Source organism: Lycium ferocissimum, chromosome 3 (assembly GCF_029784015.1).
Source record: "Lycium ferocissimum isolate CSIRO_LF1 chromosome 3, AGI_CSIRO_Lferr_CH_V1, whole genome shotgun sequence".
In the NCBI taxonomy this organism is placed as follows: domain Eukaryota; kingdom Viridiplantae; phylum Streptophyta; class Magnoliopsida; order Solanales; family Solanaceae; genus Lycium; species Lycium ferocissimum.
Genome location: NC_081344.1, coordinates 12,999,487 through 13,012,660, shown reverse-complemented (window position 1 = coordinate 13,012,660; position 13,174 = coordinate 12,999,487). Strand labels below are relative to the sequence as shown.

Here is a 13,174-nt window from a genome sequence, read left to right as displayed (position 1 = left end):
AATATTACTATCATACAATTCATTTTATCTCCCTATAAGCAAATAATCAATAAACTTTATAAGTATTATAATGAAATGTAACTCCTTCATGAATATTAATAAAGGTACTTTCAAATAACGAAATAATAAAATATGATAATATTGATACAAAGGACAAAAGACAAATGATAAGTGAAATGTACAATTTGGCTATGTATTTTTAAAAGAAATATTAATTGATATTTACCCTCACGATGTTCTCAAATAGTAAATATGCAATGCTACGACTTGTTCTTTGAGTTACACCCAATCTTCTTAGATCTATAGATGAAAAACTGTTAAGTATCATTCATTTGTTAAAGAATTATGAGGATCAATGATTTTAATTAAGAAATTTAACATATAATTTGTGTAAGAACTGTTAGGCGAGCCCCGAACGTTGAGCGTTAGGCGTGTTTAGGACGTACAGTCGGGCGCTTAGGGGGTAAGCCTCACAGGAACTAAGCCCCGCACGTGAGCTCCGGGGCGTTTTGCCACTGCTCCGCCCCGGGGCGAGTCTTGAAACTGTCTTTTAAAATACTGTTGTTAATCTCTCTCATTGCACGAAGACTTGATATTTTGTTAAACTTTTTAATCTTTTTTTCAAAAGTTACGTGATCTGATCAGATATGTAACCATACGTTTATTATACTCAACTCAAGATACAATAATTAATCCTAGTTAAACCACGTGGTGTGACCATACGCTTATTACACTCAAGTCAAGATATAATAATTAATCCTAGTTAAACCACGTGATCATTATCACTTGGGATAAGATTTACTATCCAATTTTTCCAATTAAGATTCAACATGTAGGGACACTCACTAGGACATCAACATCTAGGAGTTTGAGTTGAACGACTAGTTTGTATCTTGAAAGTTGATAGTAGTTTGCAAGTCGAACAAAAAACAAAAAAAATCAAACTAATATTAGATTTATATCTGTGGTTGAAAAATTAGTTGACAATTAGGTACTGCAACACATCTATTTAGAGTTGTCGAATAGGGTAAGGTTTTAGTGATAATAAATGTGTCATCCAATTTAGGCAACTTCACTTTTCATTTTAACGCCATTCTATTTTGTCTTAAACCAAACACATGGGCAATTGAATATTCCAACAAGTCCAACAATTTAGCACGTGCTGAATTTTTGCATGTAGGTGTATTTGGTACGGAAGAAAACATTTCAGAAAATATTTTTCAATTTTTTCATATTGGTTAATCAAAAATTTTGAAAAATATTTCTCTAGAAAAGTAACTTTCTTGGTAAATGAGTAAAATTCTATAAATTTCATAGTAATAGAAATACATATTGTCCTACCGAGACAAAATTTGAAACTTGCTAGAGTGGAAATCGGAAACAAGTTCCACAAATTAAATAGCATCCCACTCTTCCCCATCCTCCAACACAGTTGCGGATCCAGGATTTTCACTCAAGGGGGTCGAAAAAATAACAAAAGCTAAATATTAAAAATAATGTTGTCAACGGGGGATCAAACCTAGGACACCAGAGTTAATTTTGACACCCCACCACTAACCTAACCTTTTGCATTTTTTAGGTGTGTTCAAAAGTTAATATATACATAAACACATAAAATCTACTCTATATATACACTATAATTTTTGCCGAGGGTGTTCGGGTGAACACCCTGCCACCCATGTAGATCCAACATACCCTATCGATCCTACCACCCCTACCTCTAGTATTGTCTAGATTAAATACAAATATTTTTGCAATAATATTTTCTGCCTATATATCAAACACCGAACATGTAAACAAAAAAGTTACTTATTTCTCCGGAAAACATTTTCCTATTTTACTTAACAGCCAATGCAACACTCTATTAATGGGGTTGGAATATTAGATAGTGCATCCGTGCTTTTCCCGGAAGTTTCATTAACTTATATGACTTCGTTACCACTTACACTTTTTTTCTGGATACATGCTTAGAAAATGTGTTTTTGACTTTAACGGAAAGCCAATTTGCTAGTGGTACTTCGATTTGTACTCATGGAGTCTAAAATACATTAATCATCATGAAACCAACTAAAGACATTAAAGCTGAAAATTGCCAAGAGTTATCCATTGATGATGTTGTGTTCTTTTAAGTAATTTGACTATGTATATATTATACCAACGTGTCATTGTTCCAGAGTTTGGAACTTGATGTGACCTCAAATATGCATATGCAAATCAACATCCAAAAACAAATTTTGAGCAGTTTTAAGCTTAAACACAATTTGGAGAAAGCACTCAGCATCAACAACGAACAAACTATCAGATGTACTTCTTTCAAACTTTTTCGTTGAAGTAAATAAGTTGAATTAAAAAAGCATCAAGAAGATGCGGAATTACAAAGAAACAGTGAAGCAGCTTCAAAAAACAAAAATACATGAAGCTAGCTAGGCAAAACCCGTGAAACAGCCAAAAAGTTATCCCCTACAGCTCTATTGTGCTACAGACAGGGAACTAACAAAATCCAAAAAGTTATCCACACTGTTTGTAGGGGGGAGAAAGTGCCAACTAAATAGACTAACCTCATTTGTTTCATTACGATTAAGACGTGTGAATCTGAATGCACATTTAAGATGTTGTTTCTAGATCTGAATTAAGATTGTTTGTTTTCAATGTGCATAATGTATTTATTTAAACATAGTAAATATACTATTCAAATAAAAAAGTAAATAAATATTAGAAAATAACTATAAATCTAAAGAAAAGTATTATTTGATAAAAAATGAAACATTTATGTTTGCTAGTGATGACGGAAATGCTTTGTAGTGGTGGCAATAGTTGTGATAGTGGAGGTAGTTGGTGTTGTAGTGACTGGCGTGATGGTGGCGCTTGGTAGCGGTGGTGATGGTTGTGATGGTGGAGTTGGTTGATGTTGGTAGTTGGCGACGTTGATGGCGCTGGCTGAAGATTGTGTGGTGGTTGACGATGGCGTTGGCGGTAGTTAGCAGCGGTGATAGTTATGATGGTAGAGGTGGTTGGTAGTAAGGATTGACCGCAGGGGGTGGTAGTGAATGATAGTGTGAGGGTGGTGGTGGGGGTGGTTGTGATGATAGAGGTGGTAATTTTCAAACTTTCCTTTTGGTATCGCTCTTAGTCATCAATTTGGTTGAAATAATACAGTTATAATAATAAAGACTGAATATAAGAGAGGTCACTCTAATACTTAATGATAACCCTCAAAAAGTAGTAAGAATAGTAATAGCAAAAAATTGTATGGAAGTTAACAAAGAACATTACTTACCTTCTGGACCTCAGCGACTGCTTTGTCAAACCGATGTAGTTCTTGCGTCCATTTTCAGCCTCTCCTCTGATAAAACATAAGAACAGCTTGAACCCGTGTCACAAGTTGGCATATCTCTGCTCTTCCCGAGCAGCCAAGGTTGATAAGGATAGTTAACACACACAGTAAAGTTGTCGCCACGAAAATGTTACCCAGGTGATGGATGATGATCAAGATGGTAGGTAGGAATAAAAACAGAACTTAAATTTTTCTAAAACAGACCAAGCTAAAAAGGTCAACTTTCTAAGCTCAAAATCCTGCCTTTAGTTCAATTTACATAACCAAAAGCAATCAACAATTTAACAAGAGTGAAAGTTCATTTGATGAGTCTAAAAAGAAAGGTAAATATGTCAGTTTGTCAATACATATTGTCAACAGAATCCAAATGCATCAATTACTTTATTCAACTACAAGAACCTTTACAATAACGTAAAAGAGTTTTTCTATATATTGAGCTAGCATCCGAACATGGATTAAGGGAAGAAGGTAAATTACATTTTCCTTTCCAAGTGTCATGTAAGGAAACATCACAATAGGATATCAATCACAATTGTAAGATTGCTATACTATTCTGTTAATGGTCAGAGCACCAGCACTTATGGCCTCCCATTGTTCATGAAACAACTACTGTCTGCTCCGTTTCAAGCTGCACGACGGGCATTTATATTGCTTTATACTCTCAGCTTTCGCAGGTGTTATCTTAACACATTTCCCATGGTACCACCTCTCACAGATATCGCAGCCAATCCAAAATTCATCAGCACTATAATTCCCACCACAGCTTCCACATAGTGTCTCACCATGTTCCTCTTCCTCCGGGTAACTTTCATCTGCAAGCTTTGGTGTGCTTTTGGCCTGACCTTCAGCAGATTTCTACAGAATGTAAGAGCAAATTTTTAGTGGCCTGGGAGATATAAATCAGGACATACTGAAAAAGAAACTATAAGGAACTTCATATAGAGTATGGTCTTAATCTCGAGCATTAATAATCTGAAGATTTTGCAGTAAGCATATCAATACAAAGGCACCACTAGCTCAGGAACAGCAGAGAGAAGGTAATACCTTCGTGCTACCACGAGATTTGCTTCCACTATCAGCAGTGGGCTTCTCTTTTACATGCTTTCTTTCTGCCACAACTTCAAAGGCCGTTGGTAGATCATTGATCATGCTGAATAGACGCTTCCTACATAAGAAGCAACAATTGCAAGCCAGAATAAATCCTTTTTCCTTCTTAAACATTATTAAAGCACATCATATCATGCACATTCCCTTTCGTCGAATAGCAGAAACTAGGTGATAAACTTTGTAATAGATACTAATCCAAACAGACTAATTGAGTAGCAAAACTAAGACAAAACTGATTTTATGCCTAACGGTAGCCAACCTACAGAAAGAGGGCCAGAAACTCTTAATCATCTCTTTTCACATTGTCCCATCACTGACCAGCTATGGCAGCTATTCCTAAACTTTGTGGGTATCAAATAGTCCAGTCTGGGACTACACATGATCTTTTGCGATGTTATAGTACAAGTAAAAACAAGAAAGTAAGAAATAGATAAAGGACAGCTACCCCTGTTGGTTTTTTCTCTCCTCAGAGAGGGATCAGGCAAGGTGATCCACCCTCTTCATTGCTGTTCCTATTAGCCATGGAAGGTCTGAGCAAGATGGTAGACAAGGCTAGACAATTACAGTGGATTAAGGGATTCAAAGTTGGCAGTAATACTAGGACTACAGTCACCATTTCCCACTTATTATATGCTGACGACACGATGATTTTTTTGTGAAGCAGAAAGGACTCAACTCCTCTACCTAAATCTCACTCTTCTGCTATTTGAAGCTCTCTCAGTCCTCTACATCAACATGTTGAAAAGCATTATCTACCCAGTCAATGTTGTGCATAACATTGAGATGGTGGCAGGTATCATGGGGTGCAGCATTGGATCTCTTCCTACCACTTACTTGGGTCTACCATTGGGTGCCAGTTTCAAAAACAGTGATGATTGGAATGGTGTGGTGGAAAAAATTGAGAAAAGGCTGGCTACATGGCAAATGCAATATTTTTCTATGGGGGCAAGAGTAACATAGCATACCTACTTATTTCATGTCCTTGTTTCCCATTCCTAAAAAGGTGCTAGAGCAACTGGATAAAATTAGAAGGGATTTCCTATGGGAAGGAACTGCAACTCTCACAAATTCCACCTGATAAAGTGGGATAAAGTCACACAGCCCAAGTCCAATGGTGGTCTAGGGATCAAGGATTTAGTCATTCACAACAAGTGTCTACTCATGAAGTGAGTTTGGAGGTTTGGTAATGGTGAACAACACCTATGGAAGGAGGTGGTCAAGGCTAAGCATGGATGTAGAGATAACTGGAGTACTAATATAAACAATGCCCCTTATGGAGTTGGTCCTTGGAAGTTCATCAACAAATTGAGCTGCGAGTTCTCTCAAAATATCCATTTCAAACCAGGAAATGGTGAGCTCATCTGTTTCTGGAGGGACAAATGGCTAGCTAACACTGCTCTCAAAGATGTATTCCCTAGCATTTTCAACATTGCTGTGGATAAAAATCCCTCAAATTCCCAAAACAGAAGCAATCACGCCTGGGATATTCATCATAGAAGACATGTCCAAGACTGGGATATCGGGAGTCTGATTGGATTGTTAGGAAAAGTAGAGAACAGCAATATTTTTGAAGACCTTTCAGACACCATATGTTGGGGTACAAAGGGGATATTTACAGTTAAGGGCTGTTACAAGCAGATATGCTCCCAAAATCAGGTGATTGACTCTTGGCCCTGGAAATTGATATGGAGAACCAAACTTCCTATTAAGGTAATGCTCTTCAACTGGATTGCCCTACATGAAGCTTGTCTAACTCAAGACAACCTCAGCAGGAAAGGTCTCCCGTTGGTAAATAGATGCTATTTCAGTAGGGAGAATCTGGAAACAGTTAATTATCTATTTTGGCACTGCGCAGTAGCCACTGATAGATGGAGCATATTCTACAGTTTTGTTTTTGCCTTAGTTGAGTCATGACACAGAACATGAGACAAGCACAGTTAAGCTGGAGTTTATGGAATCATGGAATGTTGATAAGGCCATCAAAAAAATTTGGTTGATGATTCCTGCAGCTATTTTTTAGAGTATATGGGACAGAGAGGAACAGAAGATGTTTTGATGGCACCTCATCACTCTTTGAATGCTATGTGTTCGCTTAATCCTTTTTATCGGTACCCTTACTTTAGACTAGCACACTGTATAGGAGCCGGGCTAATTTCTCTTTTTTGTCATTTCAGCTCCTTGTAACTTAGCCTTGTACAGTTTTGATCTACCTTATGCTCTCTTTTTTAATGAAACTCATCACTTCATCAAAAAAACGTAAAAGCAATTCCAGAAAATGTTTTGCTTGAGAGAGATGGAATAAAGCTGGAAAGTGGTTGGAAGAGACGATCATGTTGGGATGATCACCAGAAAAAGAAATATTACAACAAGAATTTTTTTGGCTGGGTAGGTCGCATATGACTGCCCCAAGGAGGGGCAAGCTATTTACGCCTCTACCTTTTTTTTGATAAAGACAGTGTCCCTTCTATACTTGCACCCAATTCACTGACCACTACGCCACACCATTGGATGTAGCTATTTGGTCTCTAGTAAGAGCGCTGGAACCTCTCATATGATGTGAAAAAAAAAAAAGAGAGAGAGAGAGAGAGAGAGAGAGAGAAGTTGTCCTGAATTGGTTATAGACAATATACAGGAGGGCTCCATTTTAGGCTACTAGAACTAAGGTACATCACTAGTCACTACATGAAATGAGGAAAGTAACTTAAATACTGAGATTCCTAATTATGACAGAATTAAGAGGAATACTCTATGCTATTTTTTTAACTGGTAAAGTTGAATATTCTATGCTATTTACCGAAGCAGATAGATCAAATATAGAACATTCAAACATATTACAAAATGAATTCTCTTCGACTTAAACAACAATCAATAATTATAAACATATTACAAAATGATATTCTCTTCATAGAGTATTCTTAAACATAACTTGACTTAAACAACAATCAATAATTATAAACAAAGAGTCTATGGCTCTCCCCTGGTCCCTTGATGAGTCCCCAAAAGAAAGAGAAACCCCAAAGTAAAAATCAAGTACGAAAAACATCATTATATTTTTATAACTATAAAATTAACGTAATGCGGCAGCTAATACAAGCCTATGGAGCTATAGACTAGAAGCAGAGAAGAACTAGACAAAAGGCAAAGAAGGACAAACAATAAAGGTTTTGCATGTTTAAGCTGCATTATGAGAAACTTCTCCCATTTCATGGTTTCGCCATCTTCAGGAACAATAGACAATTTCAAATAAAATGGCCAGCATTTCAGAGACATCCCTTTTCATGGTCTCCACAGAAGCAAATGCAAATTCAAATAAATGGCCTCATGTTCAGAAATGCAAAGGACATCCCATAGGAGAGCAAATAAAATTAGCAGCAGGAGCACACATCACGTCCACAAAAGAAAATTGTCTCCGCAAAGATAGCCCATGTTTGAGCAAAAGAGCTTACAACAATCTCCTGTGACTCTAAATCACAGCAAAAATCACCGCACAATCAGATGGTAATGACAAAAGATAAAACAACAACTACAACAACAACAACATACCCAGTGGAATCCCACAGTGTGGGGTCTGGGGAGGGTAAAATGTACGCAGACCTTACCTCCATCTCGGAAGATAGAGAGGCTGTTTCCGGAAGACCCTCGGCTCAAGAGAAAACATGATGAGAAAAGGTCAGATAAGCAGAAACAGTTCAAAGCAATACGAAAATGAAACTAACGAAAGCGAAAAAGCCATGATAAAGCAGTATGAGAAAACAGAAACAGTAGCTACCACAGATAAATACGATAATTGTGGTACACGGACCAACATATAGTTGCACGAATCAAAGGACAAGAAAATGAAGATCAAAACTGCGACTACTATGACAAAAGATAAAACATATGGCAAAATCTTATGGGGCAAAGTTTCATTCTTGACAGACAGTGGGAGTTATGGATAATTTATTTTTCTTTTTTAAATAAGGAAATGTATATTTCGTTACAGAAGCGCCAAGGAGGTAGTGAAAGCAGAGAAACTACAATATATCTGTATCTGTGTACTGAACTAAGTCTTCTACCATATTTCCCCTACACCAACAGATATTCTGCAGATTCCTGAGAATTTTCACGGAAAAAGCATCTATTGCACAAAGGAACCCCTATTTGCAACAAATCTTGAGTTAACATGCATTTCTAGCTACAATCCAATAAAACAAGCTACTTCAGGGGGTGCTTGTGATTTTCATAACATCTTTTATGGTCGAATCAAATCCCAGTGACATATTTAGCAAATAGACTATAATACCTACCTACTGAGAATTTGACACCATTTCCAGCTGTCCAAATATGAGAGGAGAATCTACTAGCATTAATGATCAACGGCTCCAACTAATGTAGAAGTTGACCAATTTCGTGAAATTGAATCTCTATTATTCCCATGTATGCCACTTCTACATACACTCTGCTACTGTACAGTGTTTATTCCTTGTTAAACTATACAATGTAGGAGATCTTGTTACTCAATTTATCATCTCCCAGCCAAACATCTGTCCAGAACTTGATTCTGCTACAATTTCCAACTTCAAATGAAATGAATTTTCAAAATTTAGGCCATAATCAACTTATGTGCTTCCATAATGCAGTTTTTAAGGCATAGACACTGCACAGGATTTCCAATTTACTTCTCTACCCTATGTGGCGTCGCTAAGCTGCTTCATTCATTTCCGCTCCATTTTCATTTTACCTCTACAACCATTTGAATAACAAACTCTCGTTATGAAATTTTAGATTTTTAACCTCCCACTTCTCTTGTCCTTTATAACTTTCTGCCACTTTACAAAATAGAACTTTTTCCTTTCAAAATTTTGCCAAGGAAACTGACTTATCATGGTCTTTTCAACAGAGTCAGGAATGAGAAAAGGTGATATCAAATATATAGGAATTCTATCCAATACACTATTGATTAGAGTGAGCCTCCCAACAACAGATAGGTACTGTATTTTCCAGGGCTATCTTCTTAGCACAACTATCTAAATCCTCGCCAAATCCTTTGATCCCTCACCTTAGCACCCAATGGAAGCCCTAAATAAACAACAGAAAATTTCTGAACTTTACATCCCATCCACTCTGCCAATTCGTTTATGTTGCTATCCGCATTTAACACTGAAAATGTTGCTATCTGATCCAGCACATTCATGTTACTTATTGATGCATAAAGCAAATGCTATAGATTCCTTGCATCAAGTCTTGCTTAGAGTTCTCTGATCTGGGAAATCTGACGAAAGCTACATTTATTTCAGGATATTTCTTTATAAAATTAAGACTGATATATAACTTTTATTAGGTCAGGGTAGCGATAAAAATGTGGACTAAGTGTGATATTTAGAGAATTTATGTTCTAGAGAACTCCTACCCCTAAGGCTTAAGATACAAACTCATCACTGTTGGAACGAAAAAAGCTCAAATAGAATGAAATACATAGAGGATTCAAATCGCTGGCCCAACTAGTTTGGGATTACACCTTAGTTGATCATTGAATAATTCTCCAAAATTACACAGAACCAAAAACGAATCCGAGAGCAGGATTTTGGGACACACACCCTGCTAAAGTCAGTTCCTTAACCGTATAACATTCAATTTTAGCTAGTTAGCAACTTTACTTACATCTTGATAAAACAATAATCTAATTTCTTAGCCTGAGAATCAAAGGAATAGCAGGAACCACAGGGGAGTCATAGAGAGATAAACCATACAGAAGAATTAACATATTCACTCTTTTAAGAGTTAAGAAAAATATAATTTTTATCGAAGTTAAGAGGGAGCTGGTGGAGATCAGGTAAAAGCACTTTGCATTTGTGTATATACCAATTTATCCCAGTTCCAACCAACAAGAAGAGTACCTTTCATTTTGGTTAAGACGAGTTCCAAAAAAGAAAGCCACAGAAAGCAACCAACAATCACTGTGCACCGCAACCAGTGAAAGCCAATCTCTCCGATTCATCCCATCCCTCGCAAAATTTATTCCTAGTGCTGGCTCTGGGAGCTCAGGTGGGACTTCTTCAGCAGGAAGGTTGACTTCCCAGGTTTCATTCTGATGTCCGTATAGGCACAAATTTTCTTTCTCTACACCCAAGTATTAAAACATGAATAACACAAAAATCAATCAGAAAAATCAAGACCATAAAAATGTAGGACACAAATTTACTTTTTTCTAAATTTGAAATAACTAAATAAGTCACAGAAGGCCAAGTAAAACTCTGTGTATATAAGAAAGATCCAACTTTTATTTCATTTTTCTTTCGACGACAAAGTTAGTATAACACAAGATGTATAGTAGGCGCAAAGCATGAATTCGAGTCCTAGTTGGTGAACCAAGTCTGATATGTGATGAAAAAGAACAAAGAAGCAACCCCATTATTCTCCGAGTTTCAAAGCAGAAACAGTGAATTTCTCAATTATCAAGAAAATAATACACTCCCCAAACCCCACTTGTGGGATTACAATGGGTATGTTGTCGTTTGTTATAATGTTAGCATTTTTTTAAAAATTCCAATCAAACCAATTTCTCATGATTTTTATTTCAACAGCAGTACATCCTCAGTCACTTTAACTGTATCTCAACAACAACAACAACATAATCAGTGTAATCCCACAAGTGGGGTCTGAAGAGGGTAGAGTGTACGCAGACCTTACCCCTACCTTGGGAGGTAGAGAGGCTGTTTTCCGATAGACCCTCGGCTCAGAATATAGCAATAACAGTCACTGTAACTGTATCTCAAATCCCAATACTAAAAACAACCTGAAAAATTAGTGAGAACAAAATTTTAAAAAAAAAAAAAAAAAAAAAAAAAAACCATGTCCTTGTTAAACAAATCAAGAATGCATAAACCGAAAAATGCTGCCAATTATAAACGAATCAATCAACTACCCCACAATTCCAAATATTAAAGATACCAACAGAGATAAATTAACTGAAAATTACCTGGATCACATAGATTATAGAATTCATCCACATCTGGAAAAAAAAAAATCAATTTTGAAGTCCATTATTCAACAAATCCAAAAATAAAAGGAAAATTTAATGAATTAGCATATGTAAAGGAAGTACCATGAGTTAAAGCACGAACAATTCCAGTACGACGAGCATTATAATCTTTGAAGATCTCTTCTACACTTCTTGGACTTGATGATGATATTGTTGACATTTTTTTTTAATCAGATCTTTAGCAAAGTAAAGGAAGATCTTATAATTTTCATATATACAGATTTAATGTGAAAAAAATATGGAATGAAATTGAATTTGGAGTCATAGAGGTAGGAGAGCGTTTGTAATAGACGACTATCGGTTTTATTGATTTTTACTCTTGGCTTAATATATTCCTAAATACATTTTATCTATATTTTAAATATGTACAATTAATATTATTCAAATAGAAAATATTAAAATTCAGTTTTCGTAAAAGTTGAACCCTTAAATTGGTTGAGTTTATCACCTCTAAATTATAATGTTGTGTTTATATATTATCATCCTCAACTAAAATTTGGTATGAGATTAGGTGATCGAAGCAGAAAGATGGTGCAAAATAACTGTTTCGCCAGATTATGGGAAGCCAGGATTTCTTATTTGATATAGCAAGAAGTTCTGACGATCACCATAACTTGTTGCAAAAAATTTCAATAATACTTTTTTCTTCAAAAATAGATCCAAAATTGTTCCAGATCAATTCCAAATTTGATTTTTCCAGCCTCCTGATATCAATCCCAAAAAATTTCAACTATTATATTCATTCGAACCTTCAAAATTAATAGACTCATTTTGTTTTATTCTACAGACAAGCTCAATAGAACTCATCAACGATGTTCTTTAAGCTTTTCCAAAACCAATTCACAATAATCGCAAATAACCAAGGAATCTCCAATTTTCTACTACATATATAAAGAAAATGAAAAAGAAGAAGAAGGAAGAGGAGAAAGAGAAATTCATGGCAAATATATAAATATTTGCACAATTTTTCTTAATGGTGTTAAAAAATGAAACACCAACCATTCAAAAAAAAGCCACTCGCATAAATTCCTGAGTAATATTAGAACGTTAAAATAATAGGAGTATTTTTTAACCCATAATTCAGATGGGTCTTTTGCTTTTTGAAAGAAACAAAAAACCAGTAATGTAGACACGCAGCTTCCTATTTTCTTGGAATAGCTAACTAATCAAAATCAAGCAACTCATCACAATATAGATGGTGAGGCACAGATGAGTTGTGCATCATGAAATATGCCAATCAGCATATTCAACATTTAAAATAATTTTTCCTTGCAGATCAAAAAATTTAACACAAACACCAAAGTCATTTGACTCCATAAAGTTACTATTGCTTGTTTTATACTAGTAAAATCACTCATGTTTTACCTATTATCTCACAAAATAACTTTTACACAAAAAGCACTACAAAAAGACATAAATTATCTCATAAATTCGAGTGTAGAACTAAAATTGTCCTAAAAATATACCTTTGGTATAATATTAACCTTTAAACTTCAGAACTAAATATTTTGATCTCCTGTTAAAATTAACGAACAATCACTTAGAAAATGTTGTGCAGATTCAAGCGGTATTGTGACATTAACTAAAAATCATGACTATAGACATCATCAGCTTATCTTTGTAGTTACCAATGAGTACAGAGTAATGCTAAACTTAGCAACTTAGCAGGGATAATATACTAATGTTACAACCAAAGACTAAACAGAATTGGC

At 35.6% G+C, this 13,174-nt stretch overlaps 1 protein-coding gene across 1 annotated transcript; it reads right to left on the bottom strand.

The window, feature by feature from the left end:
- Positions 1–3,684: 3,684 nt before the first annotated feature.
- On the bottom strand, positions 3,685–11,768 carry LOC132049770 (PHD finger protein ALFIN-LIKE 2-like). The gene is made up of 5 exons (XM_059440696.1): positions 11,526–11,768; positions 11,400–11,432; positions 10,318–10,540; positions 4,379–4,499; positions 3,685–4,189 (listed from the first exon to the last, which is right to left on the bottom strand). Exons 1-5 carry the CDS (start codon positions 11,620–11,622, stop codon positions 3,941–3,943), a joined length of 723 nt encoding a protein of 240 aa, XP_059296679.1. The 5' UTR covers positions 11,623–11,768; the 3' UTR covers positions 3,685–3,940.
- Between the last annotated feature and the right edge of the window lie 1,406 nt (positions 11,769–13,174).